General features: G+C 33.3%; 2 protein-coding genes across 2 annotated transcripts in view; both read left to right on the top strand.

Annotated features, from left to right (window-relative positions):
- The window catches only part of Smc1 (structural maintenance of chromosomes 1), a 37,918-nt gene extending 22,542 nt beyond the window's left edge, over window positions 1-15,376 (top strand). The window contains exons 2-21 of the mRNA XM_071772446.1: window positions 9,042-9,345; window positions 9,592-9,712; window positions 9,829-9,928; window positions 10,003-10,181; window positions 10,249-10,387; window positions 10,569-11,033; window positions 11,153-11,581; window positions 11,654-11,865; window positions 11,951-12,119; window positions 12,201-12,323; window positions 12,388-12,519; window positions 12,603-12,668; window positions 12,756-12,913; window positions 12,996-13,093; window positions 13,220-13,524; window positions 13,614-13,889; window positions 13,975-14,154; window positions 14,440-14,618; window positions 14,707-14,884; window positions 14,959-15,376. Of these exons, the coding sequence (XP_071628547.1) occupies window positions 9,234-9,345; window positions 9,592-9,712; window positions 9,829-9,928; window positions 10,003-10,181; window positions 10,249-10,387; window positions 10,569-11,033; window positions 11,153-11,581; window positions 11,654-11,865; window positions 11,951-12,119; window positions 12,201-12,323; window positions 12,388-12,519; window positions 12,603-12,668; window positions 12,756-12,913; window positions 12,996-13,093; window positions 13,220-13,524; window positions 13,614-13,889; window positions 13,975-14,154; window positions 14,440-14,618; window positions 14,707-14,884; window positions 14,959-15,027 (3,690 nt within the window). The 5' untranslated portion in view covers window positions 9,042-9,233 and the 3' untranslated portion in view covers window positions 15,028-15,376. The remainder of the gene's footprint in view (window positions 1-9,041; window positions 9,346-9,591; window positions 9,713-9,828; window positions 9,929-10,002; window positions 10,182-10,248; window positions 10,388-10,568; window positions 11,034-11,152; window positions 11,582-11,653; window positions 11,866-11,950; window positions 12,120-12,200; window positions 12,324-12,387; window positions 12,520-12,602; window positions 12,669-12,755; window positions 12,914-12,995; window positions 13,094-13,219; window positions 13,525-13,613; window positions 13,890-13,974; window positions 14,155-14,439; window positions 14,619-14,706; window positions 14,885-14,958) is intronic.
- A 313-nt stretch (window positions 15,377-15,689) lies between these two features.
- LOC139810152 (structural maintenance of chromosomes protein 1A-like) lies at window positions 15,690-22,287 on the top strand. The gene is given in 20 exon segments (XM_071773462.1): window positions 15,690-16,198; window positions 16,564-16,709; window positions 16,864-16,935; window positions 17,033-17,211; window positions 17,297-17,435; window positions 17,534-17,980; window positions 18,115-18,534; window positions 18,627-18,838; window positions 18,903-19,074; window positions 19,194-19,316; window positions 19,390-19,521; window positions 19,615-19,680; window positions 19,814-19,971; window positions 20,050-20,147; window positions 20,232-20,536; window positions 20,679-20,930; window positions 21,020-21,286; window positions 21,288-21,484; window positions 21,608-21,785; window positions 21,853-22,287. Coding segments are annotated over 20 exon segments (3,759 nt in total). The 5' UTR covers window positions 15,690-16,086; the 3' UTR covers window positions 21,937-22,287.
- Window positions 22,288-24,944: the final 2,657 nt, after the last annotated feature.

Below are 24,944 nucleotides of genomic sequence, written 5' to 3'. Positions count from 1 at the left end.
GAACACAATTACATTTTATTATTAGAGATATGACATTATTACAAAATATATGTATCTATATCTTTTTATATTCCTGCTTCTTAGTGAGGACGATTTAATAAATTTTAGAATATATTCGAAAGTATCGAATATATTCTAAAAATTATTATAATATATTATTATTATTATTATTATTATTATTATTATTATTATTATCTATATGTACAATTATTATAATATATATAAAGTGTGCAAAGCTAATCATTTCTATAGAAGCATATAGATGACAAATCTGCTTATTGTCTTTAACAATAATGTGTTATCTTTAATAATAATCTGTCGCGCTCCGAATGCCTGGGACAATTACTCATCTATAGACAGCGGACGGCTATTAATCCGAAAACACTCACACAGACAGGTATTCGGACGGTGTAAGAGAGATGGAGTTTAAAGGGATTCGGCGGTTATGCATTCTGCGAAGGTGTGCACTGCGAAATGCAGCCGCGGTGGATATTGGATGTGAATGATGGGGTAGCCGCGCCGTTCCGCGCACGGGAAAAGGGGCGGCTATGGGGTAGCAAAGCTAAGCCAGTAATGCAATAACTTGAATAGAGGAGCACGCAGGCGGAAAGAACATAACCTACCCCTCCGAGCGTCCCTTTTCCCATCTTCTCTTCTCTCTCTCTCTCTCTCTCTCTCTTTCTCTTTGTCCTTCTTTTCGGGGGTGCATAAGTACATACGAATCTGCGCACGTATAACTACTCGCACGGTGCGCGGAACGTGGCTCGAGGGTGGTTGCGGGGTTCTTCACCCCCCTGACTGGGAAGGTACCCCACGTACAGTCGGTCACGTTAAAAGGCTTTTAGTACTCACTCGTTCGCCGTTATTGAATCTCGAGCCGCTCGCACGAGGGCCGAGTAATAACTGGAGGAATAGCATTCGTATCGTTCACCAGGTGGATCTTATTTGCGTTATCATTTTAGCTCGTGAAGAAGTCGATGTCAGGTCCCTTATAAAAGATTTGAATCTTCCCCGTGAAAGGATTGAAAGTCGCTGTGATATCGATAAATTCAATTTTTAACGTTATTTAGGTAAGAAGAAATGTATCTACCAATTGTAATGCATTTTCAATATTGTAAAAACATAAAACTGTATTTCATGAACTTACATTATTAAAATCTATTTTGAATTTATTTATTGATATTGTATCGATATATCGATCTTTACTTCAATATTCGTGAAATATTTTGTATTACGAATTACATGTTTTAGTTGATTTGATTTTTACGTATAAGTTAAAAATCAAGTTATCTGTAAGTTATAACAAAATTATAATCTTTCAAAAGAGATAAACGATACGCTAGCGATAACAATTGCCATCGCAAGTTGTAGTTGTCTGTATCAGGGAACTTCATCGCTCGCCGTTATAGTTGCCGTACGTTACATTGCAGCATTACAAAGACTCCCTAATGAAACTTAGAATTAGTGACGCGATTGACTGTACCTGTACCGCAGGAGGGTGATCCCGAGAGTTAAACTCCACGATTCGAGAACGGGGTGGGGGCAGGGGGTGGACGGGGGTGGTCGATGCTCTCTCGGTCAAATACAGGGGAAAAAGACAGGGCGAGCGAGTGAATGAATGGCTTCCAATCTGTTCCATCCCTTTGTTGGAGCGGCTCGTGCCGCGTGTGCAAATCTACCCCTGTTTCGCCCCCCTCTGCCCCGCTTTCCCCCTGATCCCCTGGTCACCCTTGCAGATCCTACCATCGCGCGCACACGCCTCACACCTGAGCACAATGGACCGCCGATTTCATTCTCCCCTGGTCTTACCTTCTCGTGTTTAAATACTGACATGCCGAGTCTGTAACGTCCGCACGTACATATTTCGCCGTCTCCGTGATTTTCCCTCTGTTTTCGTCTCTGCGAGAACGTCACATGTATCTCGTTGGATGTTGGAATACTGAAGTCGTCAAGTGGAAATTGAACCTGAATACTGTGGCGATAAAATTGTTAAGAGTTAGTTTGATTAACGCCAGCATAATTTTAATCTATGTTCTATTGATTCCTAGCATTTTTATATATATAGTTGAAAACAGTATACAGCTTTTAAAATAAACAATAAGTATGAGATTATACGACCGTGTAAGATATACAAAGGGAGAAAACGCCGTAATTTAATTGTGTGATTGTATCGTTCTGGCTTTGGTTGAGACTGCGTTATGTCCGAAAGTAACGGCGCGTGGTCTGCCAGGGCATAAGAATTGTACGGAAAAAGTCACTCAAGAATTAATATATTATTCGGACAAGCAAGATCCAGTCCTGACCGATTACGGCGTTTTCTCTCTTTGATTTTAAAATAAAATAATTGAAGTTTGTGATTTAATATCGTTTAAATGTTCATTAGTATTAAATAGATATAAGAGGTATAAATATATCATACTTAGAATATCTATTAAATAAACTTGTCATGAAATAAATGTATTTTGTTTCAAGATATTTTGATTTTTTTATTCTCTTTTCCTATCTTATTTCGAAAATTTATATATGATAAGAGAGAATTGAAGAAAATATGCTGTTAGAAAAATAATTCTTTCAAATCATATTAAATTATATATTGCTGTACTTTTCGCACAAATAAATATTTTATTTTATATATTATATTTTATTATAAAAAATCATTTTCATATAGGTTTATAAAAAATATTACAATTCCTTTTTTAAATAATAATAATAATAATAATAATATAATTACGCTGTCTGCGTTATTATAAGGAAACTTGAATATAAGAGAGTCGATCAAATGAGGAAAATAAAGCAGAGCGACTTATCGCTATCAACGCGGTGTGCAGAAGCGAGCAAAGGTGAGGGCACTCACGTAAGCCGTAAATAAAGATTATACTGCGCACATTCATATGCATAGAACAGATATCGACTCTGCAGTATTAATTTCTCCTTCTATGAAAAAATTTCTATCTACAATTCTGCGAATTGTTTGATAACCGTACGGATTGAGCGGTACAAATGATTGAAAGTAATAGTAGTAGAAGGTCAATAAAAATAAAGCTTGACATGTATAAGATTCCAAGTGTAATTAAAGATTTCTCAATGCAGCAGCGATTTAAGCTACTTTTCTAAAACTTAAGAAAATAGTTTTGAAGTTTAACTTTCTCAACTCTAAGGGGATTAATTCTCTCAACTTCTCAAAGTAGGTTAAATTATAAATTGTTGCACTGAACTATCTTAATTATTCTTCATCGCGTAGAATTTTCAAGCGTTTGCTTTTAGTTTCTTATTGATCTGTATATTATAATATTTTTTGTATCATACTTCGTTATGTTTTACATATTCCTCTATACTATAATGCTTCATTATTATATTCTCTATGTGATTTACATACGCTATTATTATATTTTTTTATTTTGGAAAATTACTAAAATTAGGTATACTTTTTAACAATTATATTTTAAATATTTTTATAAAATTTTCTCTTTCCTTAAAATAAGGAAGATGCAGCTTTATGCCACTTTTTCCAGATAATATCAGTGTCTTCGCTTATCTCAACGAATATTTCGCAGGGTCGACAATTTCTCCGCTCGAATTATCACAGCGGCTTTTCACCCGTACGTCCACCATAATCGTAAACTTATCGTCAATCTCAATTTCGGTCAATCTCATGATTCATAAATTTCGATACATGTGGGTCCACGTGTACCTGATCAAAGGCTATTTAGCTCGGTGTCTGCGTATACCTTAACAGATCGTAGGTGCGCACGAATGACGATCGTTAACGAACATGCGGGCACCGCGGTGGGAATTCCACTCAATTTAAGTATAATTGTTTAATTGAGGATCCTCGCTCCCAGGCGCTCACCGCATGAATTGGTCGTTTACGGTTCCGTTCTCTGGTCGCATATTTTCGAGAGTCTCACCACACAGCACAGAAACTTCAATCAAAATTTTATTTCGTACCATACGCCATTTCTCTCATCTCCTTTCTTATTTTTTAATAATAACAATGAGAACAATGAGAACAAAGAACATTTAATAATAATTAATTATTTTCCTGGCATTTCAGTATAATATATATGGATGTATGCTATTTTTATTAAAAATTTTAAATTATATATACGGATAAAAGATGCATACCAGACAAGTCTAGGTACGCATCTTTTATTAAGGTACAATAATATTATTGGCAGAATCCTGGTAAAAATATAGTTCATTAATAAAATGTGATGGCAGATTAACGGCAGAAATCTAGCAGATTTTTACATATTTACTACATAATTTGATGTAGATTGACAGCAGAAATAAAGCTATGAATCTACATTCGATAGATTCTGCTCAGTTTCCGCTGTCAATTTGCTAACAATTTCTCATTGAATTAATTTTCCAATTTGCTGCCATACTGTCGAAGGCTTACTGGAATAAAAAATAAATAAAAGTAAAAACAGTATATATATCTGTATATTTCTATACATGCAATAGCACTATATCAAGACACTAGAAAAGGAAATGCATAAACATAAAAATACACTTTTATCATCTATGGATTGAAGATAAACTGTTATTCGCAATTAATAAATCCATATCGGTATCTCTGCGAAGTATAAAGTTACAAAATGTACGTATCACTAACGCGCGCTCTGGCATGCATCGTTTGGTGTTACAATTGCTGCAGTTTTATAAAATGGCTCACAGATATCATCTGCATCTGAATGTAAGAATCGCGAGAGGCGAGATACGCGGGGAAGAAATCGCGATAAGATGATGGGGAGACAGCACAAGCCGTCGCCGTCGGTCGAGTCCGTCCGCGATCGCGTGGAAACGATATAATACATATCTCACGACGACGGTCGACGGAGAGATCGTTGCCACGATCGCTACTGGAAGGATATAGCGACGGGGGTGAAAATCGTGCCACGTGGCCCGCGGGTACTCCAGGAAGAACAAGGGGAGAACTCGGACTAGTATTGCTGGCCCCGGCCATGGCGAACGTGAGTTACCTTTACTGCATTTGCTATTCTCCATTGTGCACGGCTGCGATACGGGACCGTACGGGAACAGGGGAAGCTGCGCGCGAGAGAGAGAGATCGTGTGAGTCATACCGAGGCGAGCGAAGCTCCGCTCGCATTGGCGTAGAACGTCTTCCCTAAGGGCGTCTTGTCTTCCGAGGCATATATCACGGTACCTATAATAGTGCTCGTCTTCTCACCATCAAATCAAATTTTGGTCGAAGTCTTCCTTAACATTTCTTTAGCAGAGGCGTGTTGTTGCCACCTTGTAACAATCGAAGTTATTTAGCTGTAGCTATACAATTGTAATAACTGCAATTTACAACTGTAATGTTCGACTGCCGCTTATTAGTAATTGTAACTTCCGTCTCTGCTTAGTCTACGCTAAATGTAGCCGTTATCTCGCTTTTCGCACGCTTTTAGCATGTTCAAGATGCAAAAGTTAGTGATCTATAATGTCGTTTCTTTTATATTAATGTCTTGAAAATGGTTTTAATAAAAGAAAAATATATTTCTCACTTAGCGGTAACAATAGCTATTTAAGAATAACGGGAAACTCTAATAATTAAAAATTATGCACAGCATTGCTTCTGCATGATTAGCGCGCGTATCGCGTAAAAATTGATGTCTCATGTAGTAGCGTGTTTTCACAAAGATAATGTCTGATTGATCATCGAGACAGAAAAGGCGCGCTGTTTGCTTTGGCTCACCGGATACGCAGTTGTTGATAAACGCGAGATGCAATAATTCAAGTGACGAATGCATAATGAAAACGGTAGGAGAAAAAAAATAATATTTAAAGAGACATTTTGTTTTAAAAATTAATATGATCTCTTTCTTATCTCAAAGATCTGAATATGTGATCTAAAAAATGATATAAGAACTACCTAGCTATCGAATAAAAAAATTCTTAGATTTTTACAAAAATGCAACAATTCTCTTTTAATTTTTCCATTGTACTTTTGGTCTTTTATTAAAAATCCTCTCTTCTCTTTCTGTAATATTTTTAATGCAAATATTTCTCTATATGAAGCAAAGTTTCTGCAAAAAGAGGAGTAACAGCGAAATATCGAAGTAAATTTGAGCAAAATTATTCTAACAAGAATATGAGAAAACTGAATGACTATAAAATGAATATTCGGAGAAGTAGTTCAGGAGGTCAATCGATCAGCCCTAGATTATTCCAAAATTGCAGAGAATCTTTCTAATTAGTCAAAATTACAGCAACGGAGGTCGTCGACACGAGCAATCGTGGATAAGAAAAGCGTCTGCCGCGACACGTGGGATACCTACGTCACTGCGCTCGGTCAATGCATCAATCCGGCCTGCATCTGTATGTATTTACGCTTGGCGTAGAAGGGAAGAAGAGGGGAGGGGAAGGGAATGGACAAGGGGGAAACCCCTATGTGACATCATCCCCCACACGAACGAGCGCCCGCTTCGTTTCGCTGGCTGACTTCTGTCGCCTAACTCCAAAACACCCCTGGACCCTCTGCCACCTCCCTTTACCTTTAATCTTTATCAATCCATCCAGCCGAGTCGCCGAATCGAACACACGAGCATGAACGAGACGGGACGCACGCACGGGACGCGTACGCCACCGCGCATTATTCACGGCCGATAACGCCTTCACCCCCTCGGATTCGTCTACCTCTTTCACCGAGTTTCACCCTCTCACCGTCCTCCATCCTGTTTCACTCGCGTGCCCTTCGTAGCCCCGTACCCTAAAGTCCGTCCTTCGACGAATGGAGTCGAATCACTGATTGAGACACAGATCACGAGTGTCTCACTTTTGACGTAAACGTCTTTCGATGTAATACGTCTTTACTTGCTTGAATATTAACAGCTTAATAATATTGATATTAATATTAGCAATTTTAATAACAATGGCCAATTTTTCACCTTGATAAGCATTTCTTATCGCCGTTCGTGATAATAACGTTGTATTAATTTTTCACTATATATAGTAGCGATCATTTTTATACATGTATGTTTCTAGTTAAAGATTTTATAAATTGATTCGGATTGAATCAAAAGCACTGTAAAAAAAAAATAAATATCCTATATATATTTGGATTCGCCATAACTACTCGTAATTTAATATTGTGCTTGATTCGCATAGTTTTATATCAGTTGTTATATATTGTTATATAAACAATATTCTTTTTAGTTTAAATATAATATAAAATGTATAGTAGGATGAAAGTGGACGTTAATGTTACGTTTTAATTTCTAATTGTTATAATTCTCTTATTTCTTTGACCATTATTTTCTTTTTATTTCTTTTTTCTCATAAAGTCACGTTGCACAAAAAGTAGGTAGAATATATCTCCTATCTCACCCAAATGGACCCACATCGAGAGCGAGCAAAAACGAAAGATCACGATTGTGAAATTATTTAGAGAAAATTTTAAAAATTCATTAAAGTATAATATTTAATTCTTTTTAATATGTAACAGCAAATAAAATTTGTACGCCAAAAACGGATAAATATACATACATATATATATATATATATATATATTGTACGTACTTTTATTTACTAAAATTCATCTGACGCAAAACATGAACTTTATAAAATTTATACGAGATTTTAGTTTTTTTTTTAGTTTTGAGAAGCTGGTTTGAGATAAAAAATAAAAAGTCCATTAATAATCGGACAATCAGTATATTTATAGCAGTATATTAATTATTAAATTACGTTATCATCTCTTTACATTTTGTATCTACAATTTTTTTTCAAATATTGTATGTATATAGCGCGATAATCATTTTATAAAAGCGTTTCTATGGGTGGCGCCATCTTCCTCAATAATTTCGTCTATCGTTGCGTCAAGAGATCGTTACGCATTGATCTTGAAAGAAATCCTTGCTTTCTATTCCTCTTAATCAAATCTCATGCTGTCTGAATTTCAATACGTAATAATACAAATTTTGGGAGTAACTTCGACCAAACTCGATCTGATTAAATTAATCGATAATTATTATAACTTGTCATACGTAATATTTTATTTAGAATATTTTTTATATCAATGTCTTGTTGCTTAACATATAAAAAGAATTAGATTATGGACATAAAAAGTTGTGTAGTGAGAAATACTGCTTAAAACCACACAAACTATTATAAGAACTTCTACTATATCGAAAATGTGTGTGTATATATCACACAAAATACGTGATTATTCCTATTAATTTAGTAATTTGCACGTGAAAAAAATCGGAGAACATATTCTATGCTTTAATTTGGTATAATATGGGTACGTTCCTATAAAGGTACTAATAAAATTGAAAATTTATTTTAAAAATGTAGTTTTGCGGCAATATATGATATTATTAGGTCGTAAATATGCACTTTTATTTATGAAGTATCTATATATAATAATTTGTATTAATAAAGTATGAATTTAAAAGATAATGTAAATTCGTTAAAAGATAATTATTTAAATATGTCGGTGATTAAAAAAATTTTACATATCGATAGTCGATAATATCGATATTCTTCAATTATCTCCGGACCCTCTCAATGATTTATATATATATTTTTTTAAATCACGGTAATTTGCCTGAGGTTGATAATTAATTTATAATATTACTCGTCTGGTGGTATACTGCCAATAAATTTTGAAATGCATGATATACATACATATACATATATATATAATTATATAAATAATTATAAAAATATATAATTATTTATTAATTAATTAATTTATTTATACTAAGAGTTTTATTGGTCGATATATACAAATACATACATACATACATATCAACCAATGAAACTTTTAATAAAATCAAATATGGCGATGCTTAAGAATGCGCTCAGCGTCTCATTGGTTGATACATTTATAGCCCTAGTGCATGTGTTTTATCAATTTTGTCTTTAAACCTTTGTCAAAGCTTTAAACAAATAATATATATATATATATATTTTTTTTTTGAGATTGTTTATCTCATCTACTCCTTTATTTACATAAAATTATGTCCATTTATGTATTTTGTAGTAGTACATAAGATTTTAGATGACGACATACACGCAATTATCTGTAGATGGCACTGCGATCGCAAGTTCCCGCGTTTCTAACGTAACGGAAAACGGAATTCCTCCAGCCTCCTTCTCGTTTTTACTCCTGGTTGAAGAGAACAGTAGTTTCAACGGTGATGCCTGATTGTGTTGGGAATTTTGTGGCGCCAATTACGCTACTTTCGGATTTCACACGTTTTATTTGATCATCTTCAAGAATGCCGGCGTTCTTGAAGCATATCGAAGTCGAGAATTTCAAGTCTTACAAAGGGAAGCTTATTATCGGCCCACTGAAGTCCTTTACAGCAGTGGTTGGCCCCAATGGATCCGGTAGGTTATCGTTCTGTGTGTCAACAATAGATGCATTCGGCAAATGCAACGCTTGAGCGATGGCTGTTTGTCGGAGATAGCTGTACACTTCTAGATTTATTGAGTTAGATCCTAGTTTTCCAAAAATTGCTCGCTCAATCGTTGTTCGTTGAACGCAAGTTACGCGGCGCAAACGTATGACGTTTTGTGCTGACAGACGTAATAAGGAAACTATGTGACTGTGACTCTCCTTGTTGCATGCCACAGGAAAGTCTAATTTCATGGACGCTATCAGTTTCGTCATGGGCGAGAAGACTAGCAGTCTGCGAGTCAAGAGATTCAGCGAGCTCATTCACGGCGCGTCCATTGGAATGCCAGTAGCACGAAGGTAATTTGACATGTGCACAACGATGCTGATTTACAGATTCCTGGAGTTGTGCGTTACAATTTGTATGTTTCACCTCTTGAATTATGTAAAAACCATAAGCTTTCTGTTGAATATAGCGCTTCGGTAACAGCTGTATTCGAGTTGGAAGACGGAACTGAGAAAAGCTTTATGCGTTCAGTGCAAGGTTCTTCTTCAGAACACAGAATCAATAACAATGTGAGTTTAACAGCTGGATCTTTATTCAGTTGCACGTACGTAATTCAAGATCCTCAAAATGTTTTTCGCCACAGGTTGTCACCAGTCAAGTGTATCTTAATGAGTTGGAGCACCTTGGTATTAATGTTAAAGCAAAGAACTTTTTGGTATTCCAAGGTGCGGTTGAATCTATAGCCATGAAAAATCCAAAGGAACGCACTGCTCTGTTTGAGGAGATCAGCAACTCTGGTTCATTAAAAACAGAATATGAAAGGTAAGTTCTCAAATGCCATTAGCTATCCTTGGTAATGTGCTTGTAAATAATAAAAGTAATATTGTAGATTAAAAACAGAAATGTTGAAAGCTGAAGAGGAAACCCAGTTTTCGTATCAGAAAAAGAAAGGGATTGCTGCTGAAAGAAAAGAAGCAAAGTTAGAAAAAGAAGAGGCTGAAAAATATCAACGTCTCAAGGAAGAATACGTGTGTATTTAAGTTTTCTGTAATATTTAATATTATACGTATTGAGCAAGAAATTAGAATTATATATATATATATTTGTCATTAACATAATTCTAATTTATATATATATATATATATATCTTTTCTTTTACCTATGTATTTACGTAACTGTTAATGACAAATATTTATCTTTTGTTTTTAGATGGAAAAGCAAGTAGAATTACATCTGTTTCGATTATATCACAATGAAAGGAGTACTACTTTGCTTGAGAAAGCTCAAGAGAAGAAGCAGACCGAAATTGTAAAAGTCGAGAAGAGGAAGGAGAAGGCTGAAGAATTGTTGAAGGAGAAGAAAAAAGAAGCCGCTAAACTGGGCAGAGATCTTGCTAAGATAGAGCAAGATATCAGAGAAGTGGAAGTAGAAATCACAAAAAAGAGACCAACGTTTATTAAAGCTAAAGAACGTGTCGCACATATGCAGAAGAAGGTGGAATCTGCACGCAAATCTTTAGCTCAGGCGCGTATCGCGGACGAAGCTCATAAAAAGGATATACACGAACTGCAGGAGGAATTGCGACAGGTGGAAGAAGCTAAAGCTACTTACGAAGCGAGTATAGCAGGGCAATCCCAATTACAAGGGAGAGATGTGCAATTGGAAGATGAACAGGTACAAATAAATTACGTAATATTCGCAAAATCTCAAGGCACGCCATTATTTAATTTACAGCTATTTTGAATAAAACGCAAATTGCATTGTAATGATCTAATTAACTGAAATAATTTAAGGTACAGGAATATAATCGTCTAAAAGAGGAAGCTGGCAAGCAATCCGCGAGGTACCTTCAACTTCTCGATTCTATTAATCGTGAACAAAAGTCAGATCAAGATAGGCTCGACAATGAAGGCAGGAAGAAAACCGAGATAGAGAATAAGCATAAGCAGAAAGGTCATATGCGAGATGAGGCGCTCAAGCGAGTGGAAAAGTTGGAGGAGCATATAAAAACATCGGAGGCTGCATTGGAGGATCAGAAAAAGCTCAGAGCTGACTTGCAGTCCGATGTAGGCACGTCGAAGGATAAGATTCAGAATTTGCAACGAGAGTTGGAGAGCATCTCCGAACAGCTTGGTGATGCTAAAGTTGATAAGCACGAAGTATCTAGGAACAAGAAAAAGACGGAAATTGTGGAGAATTTTAAGCGTCTGTTTCCTGGAGTGGTGCGTTATTTCTTCCTATTTTTTTTAAAATAAAAAAAAAACGAAATGACTCAAGTGTTTCTTTTTCTTCAGTATGATCGGATGTACAACATGTGCGAACCAATTCACAAGCGGTATAATGTTGCGATTACGAAAGTACTTGGTAAATACATGGAGGCTATTGTAGTGGATACTGAGAAAACTGCCAGACAGTGTATCCAATATTTGAAGGAGCAGTATCTCGAGCCAGAAACATTTCTTCCGCTTGATTACATACAAGCTAAACCACTTAAAGAACGTCTTCGGTAAATAAATTAATCGTTACATGATTCTATTTTAACATTACTATATCTTTTTGTTATTTTATAATGATTATATACTGTTTTGCAGCAACATACAAGAACCTAAGAACGTGAAGTTGTTGTACGATGTGTTGCATTTTTCCCCAAAGGACATTGATAGAGCAGTTCTCTTTGCAACTAATAATGCTCTTGTATGCGAAACACCGGAGGATGCTAATAAAGTAGCGTACGAGATGGACAAGAAAACTAGATATGATGTAAGTGTATACATATTATCTTTATTTTTTCTTAAACAAAGTAATAATCTAAACTATGATACATATGCAAAATATTTACAGTGTGTCGCATTAGACGGTACATTTTACCAGAAAGCTGGTATAATATCTGGAGGCAGTTTGGATCTTGCAAAGAAAGCGAAGAGATGGGATGAAAAACAGATGTCTCAATTAAAGGCGCAAAAGGTAATGTATTTTTTATTTCTATATATTATAGGGATAAAAATATATTTAATTTTTTTATTTACAGGAAAAATTAACGGAAGAACTGAGAGAATCTTTGAAAAAATCGCGCAAGGAATCCGAATTGAACACGGTTGAATCTCAAATACGTGGTTTAGAGACTCGCTTAAAATACAACAAAAGCGACTTGTCTGCAACAGTGAGTATTATGCATTGCATTGTTTATACTTTATGCGATTATGTAATTATTTAAAAACCATGTGGATACAATTTTTATTATAGCAAAAACAAATCGCGGATCTTGAAGTGGAGTTAGAGGGTCTGCAAAACGAGTTAAATATGTTTGGTGTAAGTTTTAAGAAGTAGATTTTGTATATTTGCATACATATATTTATTCATATTTGAACGAAATGCTTCAATATTTTTTATGTATAGCCTGCAATAGCCGCTATTGAGAAGACTATGGCTGAAAGAGATCAAGAAATACAAAACATCAAAGAAAAAATGAACAATGTTGAGGACGACGTATTTGCCAGTTTTTGTGAACAGATAGGAGTTTCTAATATCCGTCAATATGAAGAAAGAGAATTAAGGTACGAAGAAATTATGTTGTTAGATAAGGATTGTATTATCTTAGATATAGATGCTAAAGTGTCGAATGTACTATGATTCCAGATCGCAACAAGAAAGAGCAAAGAAAAGAATGGAGTTTGACAATCAATGCAATCGCATTTATAATCAATTGGATTTTGAGAAGCAACGTGATACAGAAAGTATGTTATGAAAATATATAAACTTTTGCATAAAATCTCACATTATATGAAGAAGTGTTTTTATTTTATACTTTGTATGTACTATGTTATCAGTTTTTGCATTTTAATATTTTACTTATACCATAGGCAATGTTTTGCGATGGGAACGAGCGGTGCAAGATGCAGAGGATAAACTTGAATCCGCGAAGCAAACCGAATCTAATCAAAAAGCAGAGATCGACCACGATGAGCAACAAATGGAACAATTGAAATCGTCTCGCAATGCTAAAAAGATGGAGGTTGATCAGAAAGAAGACGAAATTGGTAAAGCTAGGCGTGAAGTGGGAGCTATCGCAAAGGACATTCAGGCAGCTCAGAAGCAGCTTAACATAATTGAATCAAAGATCGAACAGAAGAAGGCCGAACGACATGCTATTTTGATGCAATGCAAGGTTTGTTGAGTCGTCAAAATGAGATTGCATCATTCAAGTATATATTATGCGTATTATTTTAAATTACTAATGTATTTAATAATATGTAGATGGAAGACATTGCAATACCTATGTTGCACGGAAATATGGAAGATATAGCAGGTGAGACGAGTGCGGCAAATGGAAGTGAAACTAATAATGATTCATCAGTAAATACGCAACAGCAGTATGAACGCGAAAAGAGGATTACCATAGACTATGCGCTTTTGTCCGAAAATCTGAAAGATGTGGACGAAGAAGATATCAAAAAGACAACCGACAAGTTAACGAAAACAATCAACGATTTGCAAAATACAATACAACGCATACAAGCTCCAAATATGAAGGTTTACAACAAATTTGTATATTAGAAATGATATGTCGGTAAACGTAAAAAGTTATAAAAATATAAAAATATTTTCTTTCTCTTAGGCAATTCAAAAATTGTATTTGGCGAAAGAGAAATTACAAGAGACTAATGAAGAGTTCGAGCAGTCTCGTAAGAAAGCAAAGAAAGCGAAGACACAATTCGAGAAGGTGAAAAAAGAACGACACGACAGATTCATGGCATGTTTTGAACATGTGGCGAACGAGATTGATCCTATTTATAAGGTTTGGGAAATAATGAGTTTGTAAAAACATTTATACAATAATTTGTCTACAAATAAATATATAAATATAAAAGACCAAAACCTATGGTCGAAACGTCTTGACGATTAATCCGATCAAAACCAATGGTCGAATTGTCATGACACTGCCAAATGTTGTCGATTTAAAAATAGAGTTTCTTGTTATCACTTATTGGCGAAACAAATATATACTTTTCAAATAAATTTATAATTTATATTAATCATATTTATCATCATATATTCATCATATATGTTGTGGCTATTTCAGAGTCTGGCAAAGAATCAATCCGCTCAGGCATTCCTTGGACCAGAAAATCCTGAAGAACCCTACTTGGACGGCATTAATTATAACTGCGTGGCTCCTGGCAAACGATTTCAGCCAATGTCTAATTTGTCTGGTGGAGAAAAAACCGTCGCTGCACTAGCTCTATTATTCGCAATTCACAGGTTAATATTTCTTACGCAAAATCAAGTTGATGATATAATTCGAATACGACGGATGGTTAATTAACATTTACTGTTCGTCTATGTTCAGTTTCCAACCTGCGCCATTTTTCGTTCTGGATGAGATCGACGCGGCCCTCGATAATACTAACATAGGAAAGGTGGCCAGCTACATCCGCGACAAAACGAGCTCGCTGCAGACGATTGTTATATCATTGAAAGAGGAATTTTACTCGCACGCAGATGCGCTCATCGGAATATGCCCGGATGTAAGTAGATTGCATATCATTTCACATGTGACTCTTCATTAGAGTCGACTATACTTGTTATATATGAATTACAGGTAGGCGAGTGTTTGGAGAGCAAAGTGTTAACACTCGACCTGACTACATGTCCTACACATGTTTTGTAGACGTTTATTATTTAAAAGGAACAACTATTTTCTTTTCTTACATATATATTTATATATATATATATTCGCTGTGGATGATTTTTAATTTTGTCTTCAAAGAAGAATATATAAATATTACAAAATATTAACGTATTATTATTATTATTTCTAAATTTATTCACATTTTTCATATTACTTTGAAATCACTGCAAGACTATCATACTTTTTGATAAATTAGGTCATATATATATATATATATCTATAGTATAAGTTAGAATAAGCCTGATAGCAATTGTGTGAGACATGAGTTATGTTGTGAGTAATGTAAATAGCTTTCAAAACTTGACTTTAATAAAAACTTGCGAACAAACTGCTAGAACAAACAATTGATTTTATTGCGTTAATGAGACGTGTGTATCCGAGAGCAGCAATTTATTACACATATTTCAACAATATCAATAACAATAATGATAAAGCAGTAACTTAATATGCAATATCGCGCTTGTGCGTATTTTAATTTATTATACAACATACATTCTATTTTGCAAATCTGTTTCACATTTAAACAATGATGCGATAATCACATTTTTATTCTGGTTGGTTGAAATAAAAACAAATACATATATTTCAATAAAAGTGAGATCGCACAACATGAACGCCATCATTCATGTTGTGCGATCTCACTTTTATTGAAACATATGTATTCGTTTTTATTTCGTAAACTCATAACTAACTTATAAAATAGTTTGTTGATTTACCGTTAAACCCGGTTAAATCTTCGCGCTCTACAGTTAAACCTATCTCACGACGCGACACTTCTGCTGCATCCAGGAGCACAACCACTCAGTGAGCGGCTAAGTAAGTAGCAATTACGTGTGATTGGTTGGATCCAAAGATAAGAACCAATCACATTTTATTGCTACTTAGCAGCTCAATGCACCCTTTGGAATTTGCAAATTGGTAACCCTGCGTTATTTCGAATTCGGAGCATTCCGGCCGGAGTTTCGAGAATTTCGGAGTTTGACCAACGGTCACTTGCTCATTGGTCTATTCGCATTCGATAAACGCTTTGCCTTAACAATGCCAATTTCTTTAGATAGTATCGTGATTTCCAACTTCAAGTCGTTCTCGGGAATAACAACGATCGGCCCTCTCCGATCATTTACAGCAATAATCGGTCTAAATGGATCCGGTGAGATTCTTATGCTCTTTCCAACGTTTCATTTTATTCGATTTAGAACGAAACTATTTTCCCGCATATCAAATAGCTTGTTCTTATTTCTTCATTTTTGTATAATAAATAATTATATATTAAATAAATATAGGAAATAATTATTTATTAAGAGATTATTAATAGATTATTTAACTCAACGATATTTATTATTTGATTTGATTTGGTTTAATAAAATAACAGATAAGATTATTGATTAAGGTAAATTTAAATTTTTAATTTTTTTTCTTTTACTCTCTTTTATTTCGTATAAATTTTTCTTTGTTCCTTTTACCATATTACTTTTATATTCTAATTAAGATATGTAAATGTTTTATGTATTTTAGGAAAATCAAATATTATGGACGCCATAAGTTTTGCATTAGGGGGGGAGCCGAGCTCTTTGCGTGTTAAAAACCTCAGAAAACTCATTTATGAAGGAAATTCATTTATGAAATCTAGTGTTGGCACAGATGATCTATTAATCTGTGGTGTTGGAGAATCAATGGAAGGGTATTAGAAATATATTTTCTTTATTTCTCAATTAATTTCATGTCTGTTAGATATTATACTGTTAGATATATACTGTTAGATATTTTAAAAGTTTAATATATTACAGTAGCACTTATGTAAACGTGATCTTCAAGATAGACGAAACGAAAAAGAGTTTCACAAGGAAGATAAGCGGCGAAGTCAGTCAGTACAACATAGATGACAAGGTGGAATTCTACAGCATTATTTACAATCTTGTCAAATTGTTTTCTTATTTTATTACACTACTTGACACTGATTGATTATCCATCTCTTACCATACAGACTGTTACGAATGTATTTTATTTGAATGAACTACGAGAAATGGGTTTGGACATAAAGGCAGGGAACTTTTTGATACCTCAGGGTTACATTGAATGTTTTGCAATGAAAATGCCAAAAGATCTAACCGCGATGTTCGAACAGACTAGTAATTCAATTACGTACAAAGCAGAATATAATAGGTACAAGTTTTGTTTTGTTCTAACTGATGGTACAAATTTTGTTATAAGATTCGGTAAATTTACTAGATTTTGATGTTTGCGGCAGATTAAAATTAGAACTTTCGAAAGCGGAAGAAGCAGTAAATTTTGAACATCAAAGAAAAAAACAGATATTAATTCAAAAGAAATGCGCCGCTGAAGAAAAAGCAGAAACAGAAACATATTTATGGTTGAAAAAACAATATGTATGTTACATTTGTTTTCAAACTATAAAAATCTTTAGAAATTACTGTTTATATCTTTCTTCATATAGTTGTGATAAAATAATTATCGAACATTACAGAATAAGAAAAAATTAAAATTTCAATTAATTCGATTGCTCCTCATTAAGAAGGAAGCTGAATTCTTACAAGATAGGGAAAAAGAAGTCAAATCGCGAATAGATGAGTATTTACGCGATAAGGAAGCTGCGATACATTTACTAAAACGTAAACAATCACAATTTAAGTCATTATTCAGTTCTCTCGAAACTATTGAACAAGGTATTTCGGAAATGGAGAAGATTATTCGCCCGAAGAAGTTGGAATATGTTGTTTTTGAGGATAACATCTCACATTGGCAGAAAAAACGTGATTGTGCTCGCGTATTTTTAGACAGTGCAAGTAAAGCGCGTGATACTAACAAGAGAATAATCGAAGAATTAAAAGATGAGCTAAAACAAATAGACAACAAATTAGCGGAGTTAAGAAAAGCGTCACAGACGAGCACTATAGAACTCAGCAACTCTCAGGTATACCGTTGCGAATCCATAATATTTATACGATATCTGTAGATATTTATATTTTAATAGTTAATGAAAAAAATTTTTTCGTTTTTCATTACTTTATAATAAATTTTTGCCTAATATAATGATGCACACCTAAGGTTAAACAGTACCTGGAATTGACGAACGAAACTGAATACCGGACAACGAATTTAGTAAAGCAAATAAATAGCCTGATGCGCGATCAACAAAAGGATCAGGATAAACTTGATAACGAAAATAGGCGCAAGCAAGATTTGGAGTACAAAGTAAAGCAGACAAGATTAACGAAGGAGAATTTCGAAACGCGGCTCAAAAAATTGCAAAGTGTCGAACCTAAAGTAACGTTAATGGAAAAGACAGCAGAGAAATTAAAGCAGAAAAAAACTGATGCAATGAATAAATCGTTCAGTCTGGAGAACGATATTGCAAACATTTCAGAGAAGCTTTCCCAGATTGATATCGATAAGAATACTATTTCGCGACAGATTAAAAAAAAAGAAACAATCCAACAGTTGAAACAGTTATACTCTGATGGCGTGGTATCGTTTCTACTAATCATTATTAAAATTTAGATATATATAATGATGATTATAAAAGTTCACAAAGAGTTAATACAACTTTTATTTTTTAGTATGGTCGCTTATCTGATTTTTGTAAGCCTATTCATCCACGTTATAATGTTGCGGTAACTAAAATTTTCAATAAAAATATGGATGCCATCGTCGTTGATACCAGACGTACAGCAATGCAATGCATTGAATTTTTAAAAAAGAAACAAATAGGCATTGAAACATTTTTACCGCTTGATTCAATAAAAACGACATTGTTAAAAGAACACTTACGGTGAGTAATTAGAGGGAAAAAAAAGTATTTTTGGATAATATAACATAATGTTATTACTTTACAGTAATATAAAAGAGCCGAAAAATGTTAAATTATTATATGACGTGTTGAACATTTCATCAACACAAATAAGCAAAGCGGTTTTATTTGTCACTCAGAATACTTTAGTTTGCGAGACTATTGAAGATGCGAGACTAATAGCGCAATCTGATGATAAAAAGAAAAAAGGAAATGATGTAATTATATGTATATATTGTATATGTATATATATCATACATGTATATTTTATTATTATTTTCTTTATCTTTATATATCAATTTTATTTATGAAACTAGTATATATTTATTACGTTTAGTGTGTTTCATTGGATGGATGTTTTTATCGTAAAGATGGTACAATGTCTGGTGGGCAGGCTGATTTAATTATAAAAGCAAAACAATGGGGGGACCAACAAGTATTGGCATTGAAGGAACAAAAGGTTGTAAATTTTTTGCAAGATCAGTGCAGCAAGTTAACATATAGTGGTTTACATAATATGTACAATTTTATAGGCACAATTAATGAAAGAATTCAGAGATCTGCCCAAAATCTCTCTTATCCAATCTGAACTTGATGAAATTAATGTAACAATGGAAGAACTCAAGCGCCAAAATAAATACATTGAGAAAGATATAAAAGACACTGTACGTAATTAAGAAGCAGGAACAATTTATATCTTAGTTTTATTACATGTGATCTATCATCAAATAATAATACATAAAATCTACATTTTGTAGGAAGACGAAATCGTTCGGCTAAATGAAGAATTAGACAGGCTTGATAGAGAAATAATTGAATTAAATGTATGTATTTTAATGTATAATTCAAAATGTATTTAATGTATAATTTGTAATTCATATACATATATATCTCTATTAAAACTTTTTATTGATCTGTACAAGAGAAAGATATTTCTATTATTCGTAAAACTTCTAGATGGCAATATCTGAAATTGAAGACAATATTAAAAAACGAGTTGAAAAAACTAAAAGCATGGAGAAACAGGTTAATGCAATTAAAGATAAAATCTTTGTTGATTTTTGTAAAGATATTAATGTGCCGGATATTGACTACTATGAGAAGAATAATTTGCGGTATAAAATTTTTATTTAATTTTTTATATAATTTTTAATCTAGGTGTATAAAAAAATAAGTGTAATATTAATTTTTAGACTGTATCAAGAGCAGAAAAAGAGACAAATGGAACTTGAACAACAATATGATCGTATCAAGAATCAATTGCACTTTGAAAACGAGAATGATACAGAAAGTAAATTTCCAAATTATATTTTTGTTAATGTATGGTCGCTAATCAATTAATGTTCTCATATATGTACGAATTTTGTGTGAAAAGGTAAAGTATTAAAATGGAAAAGCGCTGTAGAACAAGCTGATGCAGAACTGAAAAAGGCATATCAGCAAGAACGTGATGCAAAGATTAAAATTGAGCGAGAAGAAACGGAAATGTCGAAGTTAAAAGATGATTACACAAACAAAAAAAAGGATTTAGAAAATACGGAAAAAAAATTGGCTCAGTACAGGTCGCAAGTTAACGTTATCGGAAATTTATATTTGGAGAGACAGAAGGCGCTCATTGTTGTACAAAAAAAAATAGAACAGAAAAAAGTAGAATGCAACACTATAATTAATGAATGCAAGGTTTGTGAGTTTTTAAAAAAATTAAAGGACATATATTGTAAAAGATGAGGTTTAAGAGATTTGTTAATACAAACATTAAATATCACTTGACATTAGGTTTGAATCTCGCTTAACATCAGTTATAATAACATTATTATTACAGATAGAAGACTTTATTATTCCAATGTCAGAGACATCACATCGTACGCCAGAAGATAGCTTTTTTACAACTAGCTCAAGTTCAAACGTGGAATCGTCAGATGGTTGTAAAGTGTTAAGAAAAATTGATTTCTCGCGATTTCCTGAAAACATCCGTAATTATACAAAAGAAAATTTACACGACATGGCTACACAACTTAATGAAAAGCTTACAAAGATTCAAAATGAATTTAAAGATATGAATCCCAATCTTAAGGTATATAACATTTATAATTTTACATAATATAGGTACATTATGTATATTTATGTCAGATATGCTAGAAAATCTCATTTGGATAAATACAGGTTGATGAAAAGATAAGTTCGATAGCGCAGCAAATACAAGAGATAAATACGAACTTCCAAACCTGCCGTAATAAGTGTGATAAAATACAAAATCAATTTAAGTCAGTGAAGGCAAAAAGATGCAAACAGTTTGAAGATTGCCTGGATTTTGTTGCTGTGGAAATAGATTCTATACTCAAAGTCGGCATTTTTAATTTTACTTTAAGATTTTGTTTATATATATTATATAGTTTATTTTTATGTGTATTTTATAATTTATATCTGACTTGCTTTATTTTCTATGCAGAGTTTAGTTAATGATACGTCGGCTCAAGCAACTATCTTAGCAGATAACCCCGAGGAACCGTACGCGGGCAATATAATTTACAACTGCATAGCGCCATCTAAATACTTTCAGCCATTGCAATATTTGTCTGGTGGAGAGAAATCACTCGCTAGTTTAGCATTACTATTTGCATTTCAACGGTATATCTTTATCCTATAAGATTAATACATTTACATGCATTTTGATGCTTTTATAATGCAGATAACAACCAACAGTAAAGAGTTAAAAACATAATTTTAATCTTTTTTCCCCCTATTTCACAGTTACAAGCAAATACCGTTTCTCCTTATGGACGAAGGTGATGCGGCATTAGACAAGGCGAATATCAAGAATGTCATTCGCTTTATTCAATCCCAAATAAACACTATGCAAATCATCACGATATCCTTACATAAGGTATTATATTCTAATGCCGATCTGCTTCTAGGGGTTACTGCTCAAGTAAGTTGATAATTTATGTTATTTTACAATATCTTTTATGATACGTACATTTTATTGTTGATTTTAGCGTAACTGCAAAAGAAATCGCAGCCAAGTATTTGCCATTTTGTTAAGTGAATATCGAAAAGCGAAAGATATTCAGGAACCGTAATACAATAACGCGAACAATCTTAAATTATTTCAAATACCACTATTATCAGAGTTAATGTTATGAATAATTTATGTTAAGAATATTTTTCTATATATATTATTATATATATTATATATCTTCTATATATTATTTGGGGAGATACATTTTCTTTTAAATTGTTATATTGTTAGATATAAATTAGAGAAACATTTTATAAATAGACTGAGATTTTTAACAAGTTTCCATATCTAAGATACAATATAATTCAGACAAGTCAGTCTTTAATTTACATATTTTCTATGATTTATGTAATTTTTTTATACATACTTATGTATAAAAAAGTTTTATTAAATACACTATATTAATATATTTAATTTAATTTGTACTGGAAATTTGTATTAAATTGTTTGTAATTTGTGCTAAAAATAACAAAAATAACACATTGTAGTATTATAATGTGAAATAAAATATCTTTTATACAAAGTGTTTTATAAAAAATTATTTTGTTTATTTTAATCTAGATAACACATAATACCATTTGCATAACCTCCCTAACAATAAGATAAGTTTCGCGATGACGTCACGCGCGCGCGTGTATGAAGGTACTACAATTATCTCTATGATTGCATTATAGTGCTCGTACTCAGATCTGTAGTTTCCATCAGTGTACATCTGACGTATTCATTTATGTTTTTTTACTGCATTTAATTGTAAAACGACAAATTATATAAATTTTACTTTGCTTTCTCTTTCTCTCTCTCTCTCTCTCTCTCTCTCTCTCTCTCTCTATATATATATATATATATATATATATATATATATATATTTTTTTTTTTTTTTTTATCATAACTTCCATTTTGCTAGAAATGCAGGACGCGTGCTTTGAATTATTATTCATCTATCAATCCATAGAACGCGAATTCACGCAAATATGAAAAAAGTAATTTCTTCTAACATATAATGAAGGAAAAAAGGAATACGATTTCTCGTTTCTAACGATGTAATTTGATATGACCGTAACGAGCAAACAAGAGTCTCAAGAGCAGTTCTAATCGAATGTCAATACGAATATTCTACGACGAAACTGTGCCGATTGCGTTGCTCCGGTTGCTTACATTAAACATAGTAGTAACTCTGATTTATAGTCGCCAGTAACGAATGGAGGAGCCAAGGAGGTGCAGGTCAACGCAGCCTATTGCGGCTAACGCCTTGTAAAACAAGACGTATGCTCCGGGAATGCGGCCAAAATGATGATTGTCGTTTAATAAACTTATTAAGTGGAAACGGCAGCATCTTGGTATCGGAGCCCGAGTGCTTCTCTGGTGCTAACTAATAAAAATGAGGCGGAACGCTTATCGTGAACTAGGTCGTCGCGGCTCGCGTTTCAATGGATCGGATGCATTCGCGTTCAACACAAAGATGCGTACGTGCGGTGACCGTAACAAAAAGAATTACTCGGTGCCGCAGAAGGCTCTACACAGCTTTATAAGTTCTTACACTCTAAAGGCCTCTGATTAAACGAAATAATTAAAATGAAATCAGAAACGTGTGCCAGTTCTTATAGAAAAGAACTTTTCTCAATAAAAGCATTCTTTTAATTCTTTTAATTTAATTTTAAAGTTTGTTTCGTGCTATATTGCGTCCCTTTTAACAAACAAAATTCATTGTCCATTTCTACCAATGACGGTTAACTTTAATTTCAGTTTAACTCACTTTTTATCCTTTTCTAGTTCTAAAAGTCAGTTAAACCCCGAGATTAATGTTAATTTGTATTGATGGAAATGGACATCAGTTGTATTCAAATCGCTCTAATATCAGTTATCCAATTAAGATAGCTAATTACCTATTAGAAGCAAATGGAATTAGATTATTAATTTATATGACAGTCGAAAAAAGGAACAGATAAAAATATGAATAGCGAATAAATTCCGCATCACTTCTCTAAGATAAATTGCGGATTATCTATGTTACGATTAGACTTCAAGAGACCTCGATCCATCGTTACGCAGAAAATTTATGATTAATTAAAAAATCGGGTGTAATGACAACGACGCCTTGATGCATGTCGCATGCAACCCTTAAACGTAAGGTGATGACCTCCATTGTGCGGCGTCATATCGCTTCTGACAGTACGCAGAATAATGGTTCTACGCTGACAATACTGACATATATGGTCTCTCATATAAACTTCCATGAACTCACCGCGACATTATTTAACGAGGACTTTGAAGACACATTCAAATACATAAGTTTTTTCATTTATTGCTAATATTTACAGACGAGAGTGATGAGGCATATTAATGTTAGGATAAGTGAGTGATAAGGCATATTAATTATTATTTAAAATTATAATCTGAAAACAATATTAGAGAATTTGAGTCGCCAGTGAATAATTAAAATTAACAGAGATATTGCGAGCGACCCAACTGGCCAAATTTTATTGATTTAAAATCAATAAAATTTGGCCAGTTGGGTCGCTCGCAATATCTCTGTTAATTATAATCTGAAGTTAATTTACAGCTAGATATTATATATATTAAGCCAAAAAATACAGTTATTATAATAAAAAAACGCTTCGAATGATCATAGATACCGATCAGTATCTCTTCCGAATTTTTTGCTATTATTACTCGAGATTATACATATATACATATGTATATATTGTATATGTACACACAGATTGATAATATTAGACAAAACTGCGAAGGATGAAAAAATAAAAAATATATATATAAATTATTTATTTCTTTAAAATTAAATATTCTTTAAAAGCAAAGTTTAATTTGAAAAAATTTGTTGGATTACGTTTTATCCCTTAATATTTGCAATATATCAGAATTACACTTGGATTTTATTAAAATGATAGAAAACAAGAGTCATTTATTCCAAAATCTTACGTACATATGTTTCCTGTCCGATGATTGATCCTCTTTTCTCTTCCATTCCCTATACAAAAGAAGAAAAGAATATTATTGATGAACGACAGTAAACAAAGAAAGGAAGGAAACAAAGAAGTGTACAGACCAGGA

Source organism: Temnothorax longispinosus, chromosome 3 (assembly GCF_030848805.1).
Source record: "Temnothorax longispinosus isolate EJ_2023e chromosome 3, Tlon_JGU_v1, whole genome shotgun sequence".
Classification (NCBI taxonomy): Eukaryota; Metazoa; Arthropoda; class Insecta; order Hymenoptera; family Formicidae; genus Temnothorax; species Temnothorax longispinosus.
The sequence above is the reverse complement of the archived record's forward strand: the minus strand, read 5'-3'. Positions and strand labels throughout refer to the sequence as shown.